At 46.2% G+C, this 23,762-nt stretch overlaps 1 protein-coding gene across 2 annotated transcripts in view; it reads left to right on the forward strand.

Moving 5' to 3' along the window:
• The window catches only part of GNB1 (G protein subunit beta 1), a 319,936-nt gene that overhangs the window by 110,468 nt on the left and 185,706 nt on the right, over nt 1-23,762 (forward strand). For both annotated transcript variants that reach the window (XM_085609355.1, XM_085609358.1), the window contains exon 2: nt 22,306-22,411. In XM_085609355.1, the coding sequence (XP_085465481.1) occupies nt 22,355-22,411 (57 nt within the window). In that variant the 5' untranslated portion in view covers nt 22,306-22,354. The remainder of the gene's footprint in view (nt 1-22,305; nt 22,412-23,762) is intronic.

A 23,762-nucleotide genomic window follows, 5' to 3' on the forward strand; every position in this document is an offset into this window, starting at 1 on the left:
TGGGGTAGTATGGGTAAGGAACATTAAGCCATATCTACCCCTAGCCTTTGCACCCTTTTGTTTGTAGAATCGTAGGGATAAGACTGAATTATCACTCCAGTGTTTTGGTTGTATGCCACATCTATCCTAGTTGAAAATTCAAAGTTTCTTTCCTGTTTGGAGTTGGGTACATTAAGTCTGACGTCTACTCGTGCTTCTGATTGTTTAATATAGCTGGCCTTCATTTCAGATGTGTATGCTTTATCTCATAAAACTTCGAGGACCAAGGCTTCGCGTCAACAATTTGCACCATCTCGTGTTAATTTCAATTGAATACTGATAAGCGTTGCACACAGGTCTGAGTGTCATTTTCAAGTGTTTGCATATGATTTTTGTTATGTATATTTTAAGTTCTTACTTTATTACCGGTCAAAGGTCATCAACATATAAAATTTGTTCGCTGTGATCAGATTTTTTCGAAAGTCCGGATTCTTTGATTATTCAACACTTTTCAAAAGAGGCATTAAGCTATGATGGTGTAAACATAGCTCTTGAACAGTTTAGTCACAGCCTGTTTGAGCCTAACGTACATGGATAAATTAATATCCGATACTAAATCAGACTGTACCTACATAATTATCCATTTCTCGTTCTGCAGCAGAGTTAAACTGCAAAAGCTTTGTCATTTACACTTTCTTTTCTCACACTGAATCTGCTGTACGTGGTATAACAGTTGCCGTAAGGTCTGTTTGAAAAATGTAGTTTTACTGTGGATTTTTGGCGTTTTAAGTTGGTACATTGTTCATGAGTAACATTTCCTTGACATGTAGTTGGGTGCATGGGCTTTTTAGTGACATTTCAAACGCAGTTCTAGAACATGGTAAGTGCTTGATTTCCATATCATTTACAATATGTAACTTGAGATACATTTTTATGTTTAGATACTAGCAAATCTTTGCTATCTCCACTTTCCTTAATGGTTTATTTGTCATGTTTCTTTTTAATCCTATCACCTGAAATCAATTGGGCTAGCCAAACGTGGAGCTGAAGTAAAACTCTGCTTTGTGCCAAATTGCTGTGTAGTTCCCTAAATTGACATTTGTTGATAGCAGTGATTTTCTATGTACTTGGTTACTAGCCCATTTTGGAGAGGCCTACTGGCTGGTTAGGTCCTCGTCCTGGGTTCACCATGTCCTATCCTTCAGTTTCATGACCTACCCTGACAAATTCAGGAAAAACTGTAAACTCAACTTCTCAATCAGTATATGATGTTTTAGGGTTCCATTTTCTTCACTAGAGAATTTCATCATGTAATTTGAATACCTTTCAAAATGTAACACCATGCTTGGTAATATAATATGGATTTTACTTCTTTCATGTATGATACCCATTTACTCTTGGTTTTAAAATCCTTTTTCTAATTTCTGACGAATTATGGACCTGATGGATCCTTATATCTGGCATGAATATGAGCCCCTCGGATCTTTACATAAAGTGAACGCAACCACTTTTTTTTTGTTTAATCTCTGCTAGGCAAATCATGATAGGTGGTTTGAGTGGCATGTTACTCGTTCGTAAAAGGGGGTTCAGCATTGTTAGTGCTTCAAATCAGGTTCATGATCAAGGCTGATATTGTCTTCTTTGTATTAGCTCGTTAAGACAGTTTGAGGATTATCTAAACTTACTCGGCAATCTACAATGTAACGTTTGTATTCAGTGGATCTAGACCATGAAGTCCGTGCTCCCGGATTGTGTTCCATCTTCTCCAAGATGTCTGACGAGAGAAGAGCCTTGCCTCCTATTGTCTGCACCTACATAACTGTATCTAGACACAGTTAACTTTGTTTCATTAGTTTACGCCATTTGAGATGTTAATCTATTGTCTTTGAGTTTGTCACGATAGGGATGTTCGTACAATACCGGGGTGGGCTCAGATCTGTTAATGCACTGTGTACAGTGAGCACTTACACGTTGTCGAAGACTTTCCTATCAAGTCATACTTCGCTACTCACCAAATAAACATACATTTTCAGCCTGCCCTTCCAGTATACCAGTCTTTTTTGCAGTGGTTTATCTCTGCCAAAATTCGTAAGGCTGAGCGTAGGACACAGATGTATGACAGTGTTACTACACATGGCTGCATGTTTAAACTACATAATTGAAAGGGTGTAAGCCAATAATTAAATGCGCCTTCCTAGTTCACAAACACTGTTGCCTTGGGATTAATTGCCTCTCGGTGACTGGGTTTTTGTATCCTCCAATTAACCCTTTCACTGGAAGTGATGCTTTCTGTGACTCCTTGTACGCAATTGCTTCTTAATCCAGGCTTCCGGCTCTAACAGATTGTAAAGCTGCAAAAGACTACTTTATCCACATTTGCTCGAAGACTGCCAGTGGGTTAACCAATGAGCCATCACTGTAAGGTTTTATTGTTTGTACTCAAGTAAAACTCCTTTACCGTTCACGGTTTGGGCATTTTTGGTACCAACTCGCACTGAATGGAAATCTGCAGTGGTCAACAAAAGGCAACAGTTAGTTGAATGGTTTATTGGAAGTCGCCAGTACTGCTGTTTGTTTTCCATCTTGATCAAGAGCATAGAGTAGCACCATGCTCATTTGTAAACTTAATATATTTTTTTTTTTTTTAGTCCTTCTGATGGTTCAGAATTTTAGTTGAGCCAGATACAGTCCATTGGTATTAGTAATGTCGGAACCTTGTATGTAGCTGATGCAAAGAAGTTAGATTGCTATTTAAGCAGCAAGGGTGCATCTCTAAGCAACAAGGCTTCAACAAGCATTGCCAAACTCAATGTCTTGCCTCCACAGAAGCTATTGGCTTTGACAGTTTTCTTAGCCATGTTGTACAGCAGTGTGACTGTTGTGCAGCATTGCTGGAAGTAGAGGAGGCATCCCTAAACACTGACTTACTGAAAGCTGGCTGTGTCCTAGCACTTTTTAAAACTTTCAACCATGCTGCACATCTTTCGCACTGCTGTAAAACATGGCAAAAAAAATGACCAAGCCAATAGTTCTCATGTAGGCAAGACCTATTTATTGGCTTTGCCAAGGGTCTGTTTCCTTTGTGAAGGAGGGGAAAGCAACATCATGGAATGGGTGGGGCAAGCAACTCCCAGCAGGACGTGGGGGTGGGGGTGGGTGGAGAGATGTCCTCAAACACATGCACTGATGCATTGCTGTCCGCTGAGCAATGGAAGGAAACACTGGAGACCTGCTCCAGGGACAGAGCAAACACAGGCAGACGTGAAGTTGGTATGCGCTGACCAAAGAGGCAAGAATTTGTGACTAAACCAACCAGTGGAAAGCAATGGTAGAGCTCTAATTCCCTCCTGTAAATAAACAAAATATCTCGTAAGTGACAATCTAGGGCAAGGCCTAAAAAGGATCCAGCGCTGAAAGAGAAGCTACCGCCATTTTACAGTTTTATATTTTGCCTACTTTTGTGACGTTTATGCAGGGGTGAACTGAGTTAGTATTGCAGGTCTGCCTGCATCAGAGCAGGAAGTTAGTCTCATTGACACTTTAAAAAAAAATATATAAATATCGGCGCACATCAGGAAATGGACAGTCAGCAATGTTTGATCATGGGCTAGGGGTTCCACACAAGTAACTTACTGTTCGATATGTCTGGTTTGATTGTGCAGCTGTGCTTGACGAATTCTTACCAATCCTTTAAAACATAAGTTATCTTTGGCCCCATCTAGTGGAGAAGTATTCTTTCCCTTCATTCTATTGGCTGTTTAGTGTATCATTCTGCCTTCCAGGAAGTGCTTCTATTGGAATGCATGGTGAACTATTTAACATATGAAAACTATACTCCATCACGCTATTTGTAACATTCAGTATATGTCCTATATGCATTTGATAAGAAAATGTGACGCTATTAGGGTTTGTGTTAATGTGATGAATGGCATTTGCGCATGCCAAACATGTAACCAGCATTTGTGAATTCCTGACTATGCGCCAGATCAGTTGACTTTCAATGCTGACTATTTCGCTGACCTGCAAGATTTGTTTCATAACCACTTAGTTGCTCTTGACCCTGTTGGTAGTCACAAGGCTGATCCTGCATCTCAGCTGCTCGTGTTTAATTTTCCTTTCCTCCTAGACACTGGTTTCCTCGTTGCTCTCCTCCAGACCACTCAGTTCTGATTATTACTGCATATGTTACAGGGGGTTGGCGTTTGGCAAGGTTTGTCAAGTCTATAGTCAAGCTCTGCTAGGATGCTCATGCATGCTGAAAGTGCTGAATAGTACATCATGCGTAGATTTGGCTACATGTCAAACCAAGAGGAACTGTGCTGTTGCTGCACCACCTGACTAGGAGGACCTGATAGAGGCCCTGTGGAATGCTTCCAGCAGCTCAGCAGATTCAGACTCTTGCCTCTGAAAATGGTGACATTCGTTATCCCCTTTGGAGATTCTAAATAGAAAGGTAAACTGCTACATGCGAGCAACCCTAAACCGAGATGGACCTGGCCCCAAAGCCTTCATTGAAGCCCCGCCGATCCTTTTCTGCTGCATGGTATGTACTAACCCAGGAGGATAGCAAGGGGCATATTGTACAGCACTGTCGGTTCACATTCTGCACCTCCAAATGTTTTCCGTGTCTGGGCGAGACCAGTTTCTTTGGCCATCTAGCAACCCCATTTGCCTCCAAACTACTAACTGTTCACCACTGGGGCTAAGGAGGCAGAGACATGGTGTCCGCTATTAACTAGCAGCACAGACTCAAATCCATTTATTTTAATACCGGCTCGCGAGCTGTAGACTGGACTGAGCAGTGGGCTCTTGCAGAGCGTATCTTGTAAGTGAACTTGCTCAGCCCAAATCGCCCACTACCTACCGCTTAATTGTATTCATATAGTGCTTGCTATCCCTGACAGTCTACGTGCTTTTAGGTGAGTAGCACGCTACTCCTGAACCCAAAAGAATTAGTTGTGTTATAGGGAAATATGAGTTTAGTATTTAGTTTAGGGAGGTATGAGTTCATTTGAGCAGAGGACATGTTAGCCTGTTGGTTGGATTGAAGAGAGTAATGGAGGTGTGGATGGGTTGGTGGTATAGGACAGAGTTGTGTTTTGTGTGAAAATGCAGGTGCCGTAGTGTAGTTGCAGTATTGTGTGTGTAGGTGTGGTTTGTGGGGCTTTGTAGTCGTCCAGTATACATTGAAATCTGAAGGTGGTAGCTCATAAGTGAAAATTGGCCAGCATCTCTGGCCCTAGGCTTGACCCGAACAGGCCCAAAAAGGCATTTCCCTGGTCTTCTCTGCCCTTGCCTCGATGCCCGAAGCCCTTTGCTTAAAATTGCCGTATTGGCCAATGGAACCCTAGTGCTAACCAATCAGAACCCTAAATCCTAGAGCCAATGAAAGACCTGGTGCTATTAACCAATTGCAGCCCTAACAGCCAGCCAAAGCCATAATCCCCAAACCCAAAAGGAAACCCTAGCCCTAGTAGCCAATCCGAACCCTAGCCCAGACAGCCTATGGAGCATCCCCTCTGACAAGAACTACATACTACAGCACTTGTAGACTATACAGCCCCAAGCTTTTAGATGACCTCTACAAAACTATTACACTGCATCCATTGCCATCTGAGCACACTCCTAAGCACGAAATGCATCCGAAGTTGAATTAAGTAATTACACTACTAGGTCTTTGGAACTTGCGCTGCTACTTACTCCATAGTGTGAAAGGTTGTTGGGCAGATTTGCTCAGACCTTGTGTATTCTAGTACTTGTCTGTGCTACACTGTGTGGTTGGAAAAGTTGTCTTTGAGCCTGTGTGGGAAGGTGCCTTGACGCCAGGACTGAACAGTGTAATTGAAATACCTGTATGTGATGGAGAAAATGTGGGTCCTAAACGTCTAGGAATGTTGAAAATAAATACCGCAAGAGCAGCTTAATTAACTTGTCTGTTTTTTTTCTTGCACAGATTTGAAACCTGAATGCTTTTCATTGGTTTGCTCATTTCGTAGGTTTTCCTACCAGATTTTTTTTTCTCCAAAATCCTTATGCTGTTGGCCTGTTGTGTCCCCCCAGAGCCATGCCCTATGAAAAGCCCCTGTGCCCCCTAAATCCACCATGCATATGCCTTTGTAACACAAGATATTGCATTGAACACATCCAACTGCCCACCTTGATTGTTCTTGCTATGCTGTGACAAATCCTACCTTTTCTCACTGATTGGCTACTCCCCCTTCCTCCTCCGTTTACTACACACCCACTCTATTCATGAGAGAGAACTGCCCTCAACCTCCACACCCTTTTTAAGTCGAGCCTAGCAGCAGTACGCATGCGCTGCTCGCTCTGCGAGACTGCTGTAGTAGAATATGGGAGCAAAGCTGCTCACTCTCCTCCCATAAATTTCATTGGTTTGTCATTCTTTCGTAAATGCCTTCGGATTCGTTAATAGGTTTGTTACTCCTCCTTAGTATGGCCTTGTCTTCATTTGTACCCTCCCATGGCAACTGGCCCTTTTACTTCGGTTGTTGCACGGGACCTTTTATTTAGTCTGCAAGCACTATTTACTTGAGTTTCTCTTACTGCAGGCCAGACATGCGCTACTTCAGCTGAAACCGGTGTTGTTTTTAGCAGCACGGCCGCCCCGTAACACGAGTGCCTACTTTCAATCACTTTAACCCGGCATTATCTTGTCTGTTTCAGCCTCCCCCAGGCCTCCCTCCCCCCCCCTACAAGTAATATGTATTTAGAAATGATTAGCGAAAGTCATGTGAATTCCAGGTAGCACATAATCCTGTGCCAATGGGCTGAAGCTGATAACAGCACATCTGTGCTACATGTCCTCTATACTAAAGCCACCGCCCGTTTGTTTTCAAACGCCGGTTTTATTAACACCACCAATACCACTACCCCCTACCAATACCAAACCACTGCCGCCAATACCACCCCCCATACCACCACCTCAGCGTCTCTCGCTCACTAGTAATAGCAGGGGCACTGTGCGAGGCCAGAGCTGCAGCCTAGACCATCCATCACTTCCCTCCGTGCCTGCCATAACGCACAGCCCGCCCTGCACCAGGAGGTGAAGCCTGGACCCTACTACAGCTGGAGTGTCCCAACGTTCCCGTACCAGCGGCTCTGGCCCTACGGCCTCCGACGCCGGTCACACCTCCACAGCAACATTCCCCGGTGTCTTGTCCATCGCCGAGGTCGCCAGCGACTCCCCGATCCTCATTCCAGACGACATGGAGCCTTTCGGGCGTCTACCGATGCCAAGAATGGCGCTGACTGAGTCATGCGGCTCAATACCGTTTTTTCTGGACTATTTTGAAGGGGTAGGAATGGAGGAAGAGGATTAAGAGGGGGAGCCGCATCACTTAGAAATTCCACCTCTGCAAGACTTGGACTGGTATGAGGAATTGGGTGACTGCAGTGGTCTGGACTCCTCTCTGGATTCTGGCATGCTTCCCCTCCTATCCTGGCTATGGAGGAGGGAGCAACATTCGCCATGGTGGTGTGTAGGGCTGCAGAGGTCCTTGACCTACAGCTTCCTACAGTGGCAGTCAAGACAAACATCTTGACAGAGGTCCTGCAGCCGGGTGTTTCGATCTCAGAACCCGTACTGCCTTTCAATGAGGCCTTGACAGACGTCCTTCTGGGGGCATGGTCCAAACCCAGCACAGGGACACCTGTGAATAGGACTATCACCTGCCTCCTTCGCCCCACACCGGGGGACCCACTTTTCCTCACCCCACCCCCCAAAGCTTGGTAGTCCGAGGCGCATTCCCTTCTGCACCCCCAGACAGAGTCCTAGAGGCTGGATAACTTCAGGAAGTAATTTTTCTCTTCCACCAGCCTAGCGCTGCGGTCAGTGAACACTGCATGCCTCTTGGGCCATTATTCCCATCCTCTATGGGATATGGTTGCACAGTTGCTGCCCAGGGTCAGACTGGTCCCTACTCTCCCAAGCTATATCCGACAGGAGAGACGCGGCTAAGTTCACTGTCCGATGTGGCTTGGACATGACTGACTAGGTGGAGCGATTTCCACGACCGTGGCTATTCGTCACCACACCTGATTGAGAACATCTGTTTTTTTCAGGCATGTCCAAGCCAACATCAAGGAAATGCCTTTTGATGGCTCCCTTCTCTTTAGAGACCAAGCGGATGCTTCCCTTGCGCGTTTCAAGGACTCGCGGGCCATGGCCAAGTCCTTGGGCCTCACAACTGCCCCCAGGGCTTCATCCAGCTTTCACTCCTTTCTTGGCTACGGAAGGGGCTACCAGCTGCGCCAACCCTATTCTGCCCAGCAGGTCCAGCCAGTTCAGCAACCTCTACGGGACCATGGATACGGCTCACCCCGGCCTCATGGGACCGGGAACCAGAAAGCGAGCCATGCCACCATTCCCTCCACCACAAAACCTTCCTAGTCCGGTCCTCCAGAAACACTCTTGGCCAGTTTGTGACAGAATACGCCATCACTTCCACCACTGGCAATCCATCACATCAGACAGGTGGGTGCTGCAAATCTTCTGAAGTGGCTACTCCCTCTCATTCAAGGCTACCCCTCCTTCTAAGCCTCCAGCATACGATCCGCTGACAGTGGATCTACTTGCTCCACTAGGAAGTGCATGCTCTCTTGGCCACGGGAGCTATAGAGAGGGTTCCTGGGCCGAAGTAGGCAGCGATTGCTACTCCTGCTTCCTGTCCCCAAGGAGGACAGAGGCATTTGGCCTATCCTAGATCTCGGAACCCTCAATTTCTTCCTCAAGAAGGAGAAATTCAAAAAATGCTCACCCTTGCTCTGGTCCTGTTTGCCCTGGACCCAGGAGACTGTATGGTAGCGCTAAACTTGCAGGATGCCCACTTTCATGTTCCCATCCTGCCCGCCCATTGTTGCTACCTATGGTTCACGTTGGATCGCAAGCACTTTCAGTTCACGGTGCTTCCCTTCAGGCTCACCAGTGCCCCTCAGGTGTTTACAAATGTGATGGTGTTGGTCGCAGCTAATCTGCGGAGATCTGGGGTCCCAGTCTTCCCCTATCTTGATGACTGACTGGTTGTTAAAGGCGGGCTTGCCCCAGCCAGTAGTCTCCCACCCCCAGACGACGGCAGACCTCTTGCATTCGCTGGGGTGCTTTATCAATGTGCCGAAGTCCTACCTGATTCCCTCTGTCGCTTCTTTTCATTGGAGCTGTTCTGGATCCTGTGCCATTTCGGGCCTATCCCAAACAGCGAGCCTGGGATATTCAGGCTATGATACTGACATTTCAGCATCTATCCTGGGTTCCTGTGAGACTGACTGAGGCTGCTAGTGACCCATGAAAGGTGGCACATGCGGGCTCTGCAGTGAGACTTGAAGTTCTAATGGGCACAGTATCGCATCTCGCCGACCTGGTTCAGATTTCAGAGGGAACTGCGAAAGATCTGCAGTGGTGGCTGACAGACCTTGAGTGGTTCAATGGCAGACCTCTCTCCCTTACCCACCCAGATCTCACAGTAGCGACGGACGCATCTCTTCTGGATCTAGATCTGTTCGCATACGAAGAGAATGTGCAGTGTCCGCTGTTTTGTGTGTTGGAGTTTCCAAGGCGGCACTTGCTCGGCAATACTTTGAGTGGAGCTCAGGCCTCCTGTACACCTTTCCGCCCATACCACTTTTGCCCTGAGTGCTCAAGAAGATCAGGAGTGACTGGGCACAAATCATTCTTGTGGCTCTGGACTGAGCACGGGAGTGTGGTATCCTGAGCTTCTGGACATGAGCATCAATCCACTGGTCAGGCTGCTCCTTCACGCGGATATTCTGTTGCAGCAGCATTGGAGGGTCCTCCACCTGAACCTGGCCACTCTCTCCCTCCTTGCGTGGAGATTGAGTGGCGCCAGTTGACAGCTTTTGACCTTCCTCCTGCAGTCTGTGAGGTTATCTTGGCACCCAGGTGTCCCTCAACCAAATTGGTATACACCTGCTGATGTATCTAATTTTGGAAATGTTGTACGGATCGGTCTGTTGACCCTCTCTCTGCTTACTTGCGCAAGTACTACTCTTCATACTTTCTTTGGCCCGGCAGGGCTCTGCTCTGGGCAGCTTGAAAGGCTAGCATTTGTCCTTTCTGTTTTTTCCGGCTGCCTGATTAGCTATCTTTATTCAAATCTCCTATTGTGCAGAGATTTTTTGAAGGGGCTAACCCATTTGTTTCCTCCTTCACCTTTTATCATGCCACAGTGGGACCATAATTTGGTGCTCATCTTCTTGATGTGTGCACCATTTGAGCCACTGCATAACTGCTCTCTGTGGTTGCTTACCATTAAAACTGCTTTTTGGGTGGCAATAACCTCCTTTTTTTCCAACAAATAGACCCAATCTACTTAGTACAGAAATACTTTCTACACTGTGTAAAGAAGGAATTGAGAAGTATCAAATTAACTTCTTCTAACCCACTCCCCACCATATAGACTTGTGAGGTGGGTTCCTAATTCACCAGAGTCTGTACTGATATAAAATCTGCAAGAACCCTAAACCAATGTAGCAGTCACTCTATACTGGTTTTTCACATATTGATTTTTTGAACAATCACAGGGATACACAGCCCACACCGTGAATATCAGTAAAATGTGTGCAGAACAAGGTAGAACCTCACGTGCGCAACACCACAGCGGGCTGACACTGGTTAGATCATCACCAGTACTGCCACGTTTCTCATCATAGGTTACTACCTTGGGCAAAAAAAAAAACTGGGCAAATATACCAGAAAAAATATAATCAAAAAGGTGAAAATATGTGAACATCACACACCATAGTCCCGAATTAAAATTGATAGAGCCATGGCCACCATCATTTTATTCTTGGTTCATGGGTCAATTCAAAGATAGTGCTGTATTTTAACAGACAAAAAGCCGGTAAGCCGACATGTTTCATTGCCTTACTCTTATGGCAATTTCTTCAGGGCAACAGGACTTCATTCACCTTATCAGCACACTTGCAGTGAACTATTTGTGACTGCAAAAAAGAAAAGGGTTCTTGCCATTATGCACTGAGCGCCAAAACAGAATACCTCATGGCCACAATATTCATCCATTCACACGTGTAAAAACAACAACCACATAGGTTATTATTACCTGTTGTCAGCCAAGGTTTTTCATACCAGCTCGACACTGTGTCAAACAGGCACTGTGAATTTTGCAGTGATCCTGTATTTCATAAGCCCTCTTGTACTTTGGGCATTCTGTGGAGCAATTAATTCAAATCAGAAACCAACCATTTAACAAACGTATCAAAGAACGTATGGGACAGTCAATGACACGGGGAGCGTTTCACATTTTAACATCCCCTTTATTCCTCGGGCATGGTGGCTAGGTGTATTCAATCTCAACTTCGTGTCCGTTATCTGTTTCGGGATATACTCGTACAAGTTACACTGCCTAACGCTGTCCCAGAAACTCTTATCGGACACTCTATTCCAAAGCAATGTTCTACGACAACCATGTGGCCCCAGCTCACACTAAAGTGCATTCTAGCCATAAACGCAAAGGTACCCATTCCTACATCACTCCTCACCATTACGTCTCACCGCAAAACACTCGCGTCCCGAGCTTAGTCTCAGCCGCATCGGGAGTCCTGCGCGTCCACCCAATATACACGCCGGTTCCTACGTGACGTACGTTTGTTTCTAAAAAAATCACGTGATGTGTGGAGCAAGGAGAAGCGCCATCTTGGAGTGAGCAGGTATTCAGTGCCCTTCCAGAGAAACACGGGCGCAGACCTGGCCATAAGGAGTTCCTACCCGCAAAATGTACCCATTTGTTGGTGTCAAAAAGATATTTTCAATATACCAGGTGATTCACACCCATCCACCTCATATAAAGGATATCATTGATTACCCCAGAAAAACCATTCACGCAAGCAGGTTAGTTTCTAAAAAATCACGTGATGCATGGAGCAACGGGAGGCGCCATGTTGTAATAAGCAGTAAATCGATGCCTTTCCAACTAACGGGCACAAACCCGGCCCTCAGGAGATCCTAGCCTCAAAATGTACCCATTTGCTGGTGTAAAAATAGTTTTTTCAATCTACCGGGTGATTCATACCCGTCTGCCTCATATAAATGATATTATTGATTGCCCCAGACAAACCTTTCACGGATAGGAGAAAGGTTCACAAGTGGACTCAACAAGATCTCAACTCATGAAGGGAATTAAAACCAGACCCCCCAATTCTGGAATTGGAAATTACTTTTCACTATGAACTTTGGAATACAGTTTATTGAGATCTCTCTCTCTCTCTCTCTCTCTCTCTCTCTCTCTCTCTCTCTCTCGCCAATTATCTGTGCCATCGTGATAAATAGGCAGCATTTTTTCTAAATCACAACTGGGCTCATTGCAAAGCCCATAGAAGGGTCATGCTGACACAAAGAAACAGCAACCAGCCTCACAGGGAAATTCTATTCCATTCAATCCAATCATTTAATCCGATTTTATCAACTCTTTCAGAAAAAATCCAGCGTGCTTCCTTACTGGCTAGTAATGTATCCATATTTGAAACCTCACCCTTCTCTCCAATACTGTCCAAGTCAAAGATCTAGCATAATGTTTCTCAGTAACAAAATGCTGCACGAATCTTGTAGTCCGTTTCCCTATCCTAATAGTGCTTAGATGTTCCTGAATTCGTATCTTGACTTTCCTCGAAGTCAAACCTATGTAATGCAGCCTGCATCTACACGTGATATGATAAATAACGTTGGCTGTGTTACAATTGGTGAACTGAGTCAAATGCCATATTCTACCATCCGTCAATGTTACTCTATCATATTTGGAAGTCAATCCACATACAGAGCATGACCCACACGGGTAATGGCCTGCAGGTAATGTAGATGTGGTTTGTTCAACTCTTGCACGAGAGTGCACTAGTTTATCCTTCAAGTTGCCTGCTCTTTTAAATGCGAACCTGGGGGGCCGCATCTTGAAATCTGCTGTAGACCGCAGATACCAATTTTTACACATTAGTTGTCTAAGTTTGCTTGCTAACGGATCATATGTCATAACAACTGGTAGACAGTCACTTTTTGATTTCTGATTCTTATCCAATAAAGCACTGCGTGGTGTGTTCAAGGCTCATTTTCTCGCATTTTTTACCACCTTTTTAGGATATTGTCTTTGAATCAATTTATCACACAGACCCTCAGATTGTTGCATAAAATCAGCTGTGGACGAACAGTTTCTCCTGTAGTGGAGGAATTGACCCACCGGCAAATTATCTCTGAGGGCCCGTGGATGAAAAGAATTGAACAGTAACAGGGAATTCCGATCAGTGGTTTTTTGATATACCATCGTTCTCAATTGGCCCTGTTCAGCCCGGATATCAAGATCCAAATAGGTAACCTCTGCCAGGAGAGTCTGCGAACTGTAAGCGCTTTCGTCGAAGCCTCTTCACCTGACTAACTTTCCTGATGAGGTAGTACTCCAGACTAGGGTATCATTTCTTCCTAAGGTGAAAACACCCTTCCATCTGGGACAGTTGGTTACCCTGCCCACTTTATATGCAAACCCACATCCTTCAAAGGAAGAGGAACGTCTTCACCATCTGGACCCAAGAAGAGCGTTGTCGTTCTGCCTTTATTGAACAAAAGAATTCCGGGTGGATGCCCAACTCTTTATAGGGTATGTGGGCGGAAAGAGGCCGTGCTGCCCAGAAGAGGAATATATCCCGGTTGGTTATCCTGTGCATAAACATTTTACACCCTGGCGAAGGAGCCTCCTGAAGGGCTTGGGGCACATTCCACCAGGGCAAAAGCTGCCACCATGGCTGTTCAGTGTGGTCTTACCGTATCAGTTATTTGCCAAGCTGCCACGTGGGCATCTCTGTACATGTTCGTCAGGCAATACTGCCTGGACTCCTAGGTTCGCAGAGACTGCCTTGTTGGTCACTGTTATACAGGATTTTCTGATCAGAACCGTTCCGCTGTCCTTCCGGGGATGGTATTGCTTGGGTAAGGAAACTGCTGCTAGATGTCTCTATCAGATGGACAAGTTTGTTACCTTTGGTAACAACTTATCTGGTAGAGACCTGATCTAGCCGCAGATTCCTTATGGGCCCACCCATCTTCCCCACACTGCGGAATTGGCTTTAAGTTACCGGCATGTTCCCCTTCAGGGCCCTAGCTGTTCGTTTTTCAATACACCATGGTCCGTCACTTCATGGCTACGCGCTTCTGGAGTGGAAAGTCATGAAAAGTACCGACGTTCGTGTCCTTGAGTGGCAGTTGTATTGATGCGGGCGTCACAACGACGAACATGCTGACTAAGTCACGTGGAGTTGACAGACGCCACCTACCGGCACGCAGGGGTACTGCTATGAAAAGTCTTTCAGATCCAGCCTGATGCCTGGAAGTCCAAAGATAAGGAATCTGCAGCTAGATCATGTCTACCAGATAAGAAGTTACCGAAGGTAAGTAACTTGTCCATTGAGTACTTATTAAGCGCACTGCCTCTCCCAAATGAGCATCTTGACACTATAAAGACTAGGTTCTAGCACATGCATAAAACCCTTAATGCCGGTGCTTATGCACAAGAGGATATGCATCCTAGAGTTTTAGTTTTTTTTTCTTCAGATACTTTAGCCACTGTCCCTTAGCGTGTAACTCTCCCACCTGAGAATAATGTAGTTATGCTCTTGTGTCTGCTTAAGCTTGCAAAGCTAAGATTTTACCTTGATTATGAAGTAAGTGCTTGAAGACTTTTGAGCCCACATCTTATCTCTGAACACTAAATGGAGAATTCCCAGATAATCTTTATTTCTGGGAATTACCCACTGGACGTAATCTATTGCCTTCTCTGTGAATGGAAAAGCTTCACCATTCCACATAAGTACTTTGATCACGTCTTTGTATAGAAAAAATTATTAGTTGGATGCGAACATGACCTTGCACAGTGGGTGCGCCAAAGGCAAGTCTGACTGCTCCGGTCTGAGCATCTCCTGCTGCTCCGAAGATCACCCACCACTGCTGAAGTCATGTCCCATGTCACTGGTTTTCCGCTCATCACTACAACTGACATCTGGATAGCTGTGCATCCGTGTGCTGGCCTTCTTCTGTTTGTTCACTCTTCCCTCGATCACCCAGGGGTTTTGTCATTTCAGTTAAAACAAAAACTTAATTTAGTTGTGTATTTACCATGGAGGCAGTGATGGGTAACACTGTATATTCGTGGTGCCTAGGGTATTTGTTTTTGGCAATTTAAGGTGAGGCATTGTTTTGCACCTAAAAGGTTTTAGGGGTGCATTTTTTTGTGGCCTCTTTTTCCTTTCCATCAGCATTTGGATTAACAGTTTTTTTTATATCTTTTAAAGGTCCTTTACTTTTAGAGCAAGTATGTATTGGTCTACAGTTTGAGGAGTGAAGCTCGTTTTTGTTTTGAGATTAGAGCTGCCAAGTGTCCCTGTGTTACTTACTATACAGTTTACCAGCCTTAGATTTTTATCCGGTAGCATATTGCATTCTGGGATTTGAAATTTTGCTTTTGACATTTTAGGAAAAAATTCTGGTTTGTAGATAACCAGGATAAGCTGAAAGTGTTACTCCTGACATGGAAGCCAGTTAACTTTATTATACATGGATTCAGTTGCTGAGGTTTCCACTGAGCACAAAGGGATTAGTTCCTGGCTGTAATTTCCTAAAGGCTAGCTTGCACCTCAGCCTGAATCAAAATTTGCCTAGCATTGTAACTGAGTTTCAATTCTATTAAGGACACTGAGGCGAGGATTATGCTTTTCTCTCTTCGCTTTATTACAATACCAAATTTAGAGCAGCCAGAAAAGCATCAAACTTCATGGTTTTTCCAAGAGGAAATGCAAACAATCAATTTAACAGAAACCTGAGAAACTCCCACTAGGACTTCAAATCCCATAGTCCCAGGGGGCAAAGTCCAAACAAGTCCTTAAACAGTGTTGATGTCCTCTACATAGACCCTCCATCTTGGCTGTCCTTCCTCTTTCTTCGCTTGAGTCACGCCACATCCTTACTGGCCCGGTTTTGCACCATCGTTCCCTAGAAGAGACCAAGACAGCGTAAGGCTCACCATGAACAACCCTTCTGTGCGAGAACAACCAGCACAACCAATCTACAACCCAGTAACTGGGGCAACGAACCAGGCACCGAATATGAATTTTGAAGAAACGCTTTACTTGCGCACATACGGGTGGGTTCGCACAAAATCTTGCTACGGGTGGGATAATCCTCGCGTCCGTGTCCTTAATAGAGTTGAAACTTACCGTTACAATGCTAGGCAAATTTTGATACTATGTCCGGACCGCAGGCTCCGATTACGCTAGTTTAAAGCTTACTTGCCACCAACTGAGTGACCTCCAAGACTGGTTTGAAGTAAAACTTCTTAAAGGTTGAATCCGAGGAACAATCAGCGGCCCGCATCAAGTCCTCCAACCGGGCTCCCAGATCAAAAGCCTTGGATGCCATTGCACCTTTGGCTGAATGAGTACCATACTGCTTTGTGTCAATACCCGTTTCTTGCATGACCCAACGCACCCACCGGGCTATAGTGGGGGAGGAGACTGCTCTATGCGGTGTACGCAAGGCAATAAGAAGTTGAAGTTTGCCCGAAGGGCGGAATTCCTCAGTAAGGTCTTCATAAGCCTCGAGGTAATGCACAACACACAACTTTGAGAATTCCACAAAAGCAGGATAAGAGATCACCCGAGTAAGTTTTGGTCTGGCAACCCACTATAAGCGTTACCCCTTCCAGGAAAAAAAAACCTGCGCTGAGATGTCCAAAGCGTGCACATCAGACACCCTCCTACAAGAGACTAGGTACAAAAGCATAGCTAATTTGGCTGAAAGTTCGTTCAGAGAAAGGTACTTATTTGGTTGCCAGGACAGGAAGAGATTTAAAACCAGGTTAACGTCCCATAAGACGGAATAGCACGGCTCCAGGGGCAAGGAAAGCCGAATGCCCTGCATGATCTTACAAACGAAAGGGTGCTCCCCTAGAGGGGCCCCTTCTACCGGGCAGTTAATGGTCCTGGGCAACGGCCAGAGCGCCATGGCAGGCCGGAGTTGGCCAAAGTGTTTGGGCCCGGTGCCAAAGCCCAAGGAAAAGATTAAGAGTTTGGGTGTTTGGCTGTATAGGTCGCTTAACTTTGACCACCAAGCAGTACAATTAGCAGCACCCTGTTACGGCATCATTAGGCAGATGCGAAAAATCCTTCCATTCCTTCCTGAATCAGCACGCAGGATCATGGTCCATGCACTGGTGTTATCCCGGCTGGATTATGGAAATTCACTTTACTTGGGCTCCAAAGACATCAACAAGGAAATTACAAGTGGTACAGAACTGCGCAGCCAGGCTGCAGCGCAACATCCCTAAAGCACACAGCCAAACCGGCCTTAAAAGTACTTCACTGGCTACCAATCAAGGAACGTATGTTTGTCATTATGTATAGCACATAAAACACTCTGGGGTAGGGGCCCAAAAATCAACCTCGAACTTGTAGCTTTCCATCTCCCCTCGAAGTCTGCGCTCGGCGACTATGTTCCTGGTGTTCCTGGCGACGGTGCCGAAAATCAAGAGCACGGGCTGGAGGCTGAATGTTTGCCTACAATGCTGCAAAGCATTGGAATATGCTGCCTATTGATCTCCAGTCAATGACCCATCACCTAACGTTTCGGAAACATCTAAAATTGTGGCTGTTCCAGACCGGAGCGTGAACTATACTTTACTGCCTGCTGTCATAAGCGCTGGGATGCCTAAGGGTAGCCATGTGCTCTATCAAATGTTAATTAATAATAATAATGTGCCGCTGAAATCACGGCACGAATTGTGTTAATAGAACGATATGCCAACCCGGCCGTTGCCAACTCCGCCAGAAAGTTTAAGACTGGAACGACTCGGGCGACCATGGGATCCAGTCTCTGTCGAAGACACCAATGCAACCACTTCGCCCAGGCGGAGCGGTAGCGCTTCGAGGTACTGCTAGCCCAGGCCTTGAATAAAAGTTCCTCAGTTGGTCCCAAAAGACCTGGGAGCGACCAACTCTGCTTGAAAGCCTCCATGCAACGAGGTGGAGAGACTCCTCTGTGACTAGATGATGTTGCTTCCCGCTCGAACTCAGGAGCCGAGGAAACGGGGGGAGTAGGATTGGAAAATCCCAAGAAAGTTCCAGTAGAACCAGAAACCAAACTTGGGACCTCCAAACTGCATCACCATCACCAGCTCCGCACCCTGGCAGTGAATCTGGGCCGCTGCCCGTACTATCATGGTGAAGGGGGGGGAAGGCGTAACCTTTCTCCTGACCCCAGTCCTGCAGGAACGCATCCGTGGCTATTGCTAAGGGATCAGCCTCAAGCTGAAGAAGCGCGGGAGCTGCTGATCCAGGTGAGATTCAAAGAGATCCATCGTAAACTGCCCCCAAAGACTCGCCAGCCACCTGAAGACCTGGATCCAATTTCAACTGACTGGAATCGACCAGCTGCCTCAAATGCCAATCCGACACCTGGTTGGCCTGACCCGGGAGATACTCCGCTGTCACCGAGATATGATGAGCCAGGCAGTACTCCCAAAAATCTTTCGCCAGATTCGCCAAAGCATGGGAGCGGGGGCCCTCCCAAGTGATTGACGTACCGGACCGCGGAGACATTGTCCATCTTTAACATCACACTTGACTGCACCCGGTCCTTGGTCCAGCACCGAACAGCGAAGAACCAAGCCAGGAGCTCCAGACAATTTGTGCTACGCCTGTTCATCTAAAGACCAGGCGCTTCCTGTGGAAAACTCCCCGCAGAGGGCACCCCACCCTGACCTGCTGTCGTCTGACTCTATAACTAGGTCCGGGACCGACCTGAAAATCACACAGCTGTTCCACGCTTCCATGTGGGTGAGCCACCATGCCATCTCGTCCTTTACCTCCGTTGTAAGGAGAACCGACTGGTCATAGGACCACGCCCTCCGAAGGTGATACGCTTTCAAGCGTTGCATAGCCTGATAATGCAAGGGACCCGGGAATATTGCCTGGATGGACGAGGACAGAAGGCCCACCACCCGGGCAATCTGCCGGAGAGAGGTGTGAGTCTTGGATATGGTCTGGCGCAGTTTGTGCCGAATCTTATCTTATCCATTTTCCGGGATGGCAGGCTCAAGGAAGCTTTGACCGAATCCACGACTAACCCGAGAAAAGTCACGTTCTCAACTGGGCTGAGGACTGACTTGTCTCCGTTGATCACGAAGCTCAGGTCCTGCAAAAGTGACAGTCTGCTGCAACTACACCAACTACTTCCTGGGGCACTGTGCCATAATCGGGATGTCGTCTAGGTAGACAATCATACGGATGCCCTGAGGAACTCCACTACTGTATGGAGTACCTTGGTGAAGCACCAGGGTGCTGAAGAAAGACCGGAAGGGCGGTGAACTCGTAACTCTGCCTCCGCCAGCAAAATTTCAGGAAACAGTCTATGCGGCGGATGAATGGGAACCACAAAGTACGTGTCCTTGAGGTCCAACCGCACCGTCAAATTGGACGGAACAACATCATCCCGGAGGCGGTGGATCCCCTCCATCTTGAAATGTCTGTACACCAACCACCCGTTAAACTCATTGAGGTTGATGACCGGACGGTGCCCCCTGTTGACCTTGTTCACCAAGAAGAAGTTGCTTAAAAATCCGCGGGGATGCAAAGCCGAACAACAAATGGCTCCTTTTGCAAAAGAGCGCGGAGACCTCTCCGACTAGCAGTGCATCCGTGACGGAAATGGGGTGCGGGAGGCACTGCTGGCGCGGGGTTTCATAAAACTGTGAAACCCCCGTATAGTCTGCAAGACCCAAGCATCCGTTGTGTTATTTGCCCAAGCGCCCTGAAAGTCCGCTAAACGACCCCAGATACAGACGTGCACTGCTGGCAAAACACTTACCGCTTGAACTTCCGCCGCCAGCGTTGTTAAAGTTTCCACGGCCTCGGAACCGTTGCCCTCTGGTGGGATTGAATTCGGAGTAGCTGGCGTTGGAGCTATAGTGTCACCGCCTGGAGCTTTGTCCCCTGTTGGGAATGTGTTTTGCACCACTGCCAGTCGCGCGTCCCCTGCCACGACCGGCCCCTTGAGACCCGGGGCTGGAAAACCCTCTTTATACTGGACTGGGCCATGTCCAGCGAGGTAAAAGTGGCCACAAACTTGCTCAATTCCTTTTCAAAATGGTATCCAAAGAGACCCCCTTGCGCCACTGCTCCCGAGACCGTCTGAGCGCTTGCAGAGCGCCTTTTTTTTTAGGTGTTTTTTTTTTTTAGCTAAAACGCATTCTTATCCACACCCCTTGCGCGTCCCCCGGGGTCCCCTTCAGGACAACTCTTCTTGGGTTGGGAGTACCGACCGGGCTCTCGAAACGGGCTTGCGCCAACTTGGCGCACTCCTGCGCAGTATTCTCAGAGGCGGTTTTCCATGGGCCCCACAACCTCATTGACACAGCGATAAATCGAGGAATCCGCAGCCTCAAAGAAAGCATCAGAAGGTAGGTACTCCACCTTCTTCTCTACATATACATCATCCTGCTCCATTTCCACAGCCAGGGAGCAGCAGATCAGGCTACTAAAGATCACCAGTGACAGAGGTGGAAACCTTGGGGCCCTGGGAGTCCCAGAGGGGAATGTGGGCAGACCAGAGGACTGCAACTTTTCAACGCAGCTACAAAGAACTGCAGTAAAGGTGAGCACTGGCCCCAGGTGCGTGAGGCCCTCAGCAATCTGACCGGCCCCCAACCGCCTCCCAGCGCGCCCACACGTGTGCTCAACAAACTGCCCGCAGGCGATTAACGCGGTTACACCGCAATACGGACCCCTGCCGGAGCGTTCTGAAAGTCAATGGTGCAAACTGTGGGAAATACAGACCCTGCGGGAGGTGGTAGCAGGGGACAAGGCTCTCGCTGCGCGGTTCCTCATATGAGGAGACCGTGCTGCGGGAGCAATGAGATGGGAGGGCGCCCCAAGCGGTCTGATCAAGCATGGCGAGTTGAATGGCCATCAGCTGGGTAAGGAGCGCTCCCGAAAAGGAATCTGTGAAACCCTTAAAGCTGCCAATTTTAACTGCAAGGCATTACATACACAAAGTCAACCACAATACGCAACACACCCTCCCTCAAGCGCTGCCAGTTACCAGACAAGCACCCATGGTGGCAATATGCAAAACAAGAAAAAAGCAGTTAACTGGCTGCGATGCAGCAAAGAGAGGAAGGACAGCCAAGATGGAGGGTCTATGTAGAGGACATGAACACTGTTAAAGACTTGTTTGGACTGTGCCCCTTGGGACTATGGTATTTGTAGTCCCGGGTTTTATTTTTTTTCTCTGGTATCTGTTAAATTGATGGTTTTCCTTGCTTTTCCTCTTGGAAAACGATGAAGTTTGATGCTTTTCTGGGTGCTGGAAATTTGGTATTGTAATAAAGCGGAGAGAAGCATAATCGAAGCCTCCGGTCCTGACATACAATCAGTTGTATCTTGCGTTTTCTCCTCCATTTTATTGTTGCGGTTATTTCAAAGTTGCATGTTTATAGTCTTCTGTGATCTGACGCTGCTTTCCTGGAAAAGCCTTCTGATCACTATCTTAAAGACCTATAAGTAATTTGAAATTACTTTGCACGTTAGAACTTTTTTCATTTCAATTGTCAAATTGGGTTCTTCATTTAGAAGGGGGAGGAGGAGTCACCAATACCAACCTAAAGAATTTAGCCAGGTCAAAACAGTTCTTAAATGATTTCTGTTCAACCCCTGGTAGCTATGGCACACACAGCAAGCACTCCTTAGGGAGGCACGTATTAAGTTCAGACCGTACCAATCATTTTAAAATCCAGGGAACACACAAAATCCCCAAACTAATTTAAGAAAAATAAAGAAACAATGTCACCAATATGACCATAGGTCAAGAGGCGCAACCACATGCATTTTTGAGATTTTAAGGCCAACAAGGCACCTAGAAACAGTAAAGCACCATTGAAAAACAGTTTGCGGTGCACTGGAACTTAGCACAATTTTTACAGATTGCAATGGAGCGAAGGTCGGACGCAACAAGCGTTTTTGTCCCGGTCAAAGATTTTTACCTTCCTACTTCGTCTGCAATTGCTCAGGAAAGATGCTTCTGGTCCGTCATGCAGTCCCTTGTTTCTCAGGGCACCAGGCCTCTTACTATCCAATTCTCCTGCAAGATTTACTCTCCTTATAAAGGAATTCCAATTTCAGCTCAAATTTGTTTTTTTTGTTGTTCGATTGAATGTTTTGTTTGTTTTACATTTGCATGCAAGTATGAAACTTTAATACATCACAGATTTATGTTTAGTTGTATTCTAAACACAGTCTTTATTTCAGATCTGAGTGTCTCGGCGGCGGCAGTGAAGGACATCTTTAGCGTGGGAAAATGAGTGAACTAGAACAGTTACGCCAGGAAGCGGAACAACTCAAGAACCAAATTAGAGTATGTATTAAACTATCTTAATGTTATATGGACACGCATAGTGTTGGAGCAAAGCTTGCACGATACTGCCTTTATTTAAATATGACTTGAGGTGCGTTTTCTTACTTTTTTCTGGGAAGATGGTAAAATGTATTGTTTAATACATTGTATAGTGCACACATTTATTCGAGGGTGACTATCTTGTGCTACCGTATTTTGTCTTTGCAGTTTAATAAACCTACACAATGGACTTTTACTAACCAGTAGTGAATGCGGGTCATGGAGGTTTATTATTGTGTATGAATTACTTTGCTCCCTGCACATATAGGTCCCTACCATGTATTGTTTGCCCAGGCTACGCTGTTCTATATGCAACCATTGTAATGAGCATTGCCAAAGGTCTTCTGCAGTACATGTTTAGAGGAAATGCAATCAAAGGATTTTTGCATGTGTCCAGTTCAAGAATTATGTTAAAACTGCCAGAAAAGATGCTTGTCTGGCATACGACTAGATGGTATAACTGGTTGCTATATAAATCTAATCTGAATTTTCTTACATTTTGCTAACAAATGAGCACCGTGACTGCGAGCAGATAGATTGTTAGCTATTTAGCAGCAGAAACTTGTTTGTTATATATTGTAATCATGGTCTTAGTCGTTGCTGCATTTGAGGCACGATCCCTCTAGAGAATTGGCCACTTGCGAATTGGAGATATTTTTTTCAACAGTTTAGCGTGGTATTAAAGCACAGGCTCACATCCAAGTAGCAACTGGATGTGCCATCTAGCCTTTCCCCACAGTGGAGTTCCCTTTAAGTGGCGAGCTCTACTGGCTATCCGATGTCCTGATTGAGGATAGCACCAAATCAGAGGAAAGTATGTCATTGATTCTGCCCTCCTCCACCCTCCCACATTTGGCTCTAGGCTGAACAAGGTTTCCATAGTTTCCAACCCTGGGGACTGATCCTGGAATTGTGGTGACATTTTCATCTTAAGGCATTGGTGGATTCCTCTAAAGTCTCTAACATGTTCTCCATAGAATAAGCTATTCCAGCCTCTGAGATGTGACTACAGTTTGAAGTTTTATTGTCACCTTAGGACTCCCTAGATCAATAATACTCTCGATTCTCCTTCGGCAGTTTCCTTAGCGTTTCAGCATCCTTCTCCTGCAGGGCCTCTGCCTTCATTTGCTCAAAACACATGCCTGTGAGCCAATTGGAAAGGTGACTCCATTGTAGGTCCTTCTTTAAACACAAGGAACTGCTTTGACTATGGCTCCTGCAAGTGGCGGCATATTCCTTTGATTGTATAAGTGATTGTCGCGAGCAAATGTGACTGTAGTGAGTTGCTACCTTTCAAAATTTGGTGAGACTT

The sequence above is a fragment of the Triturus cristatus genome, chromosome 1_2 (genome assembly GCF_964204655.1).
Source record: "Triturus cristatus chromosome 1_2, aTriCri1.1, whole genome shotgun sequence".
NCBI lineage: Eukaryota > Metazoa > Chordata > Amphibia > Caudata > Salamandridae > Triturus > Triturus cristatus.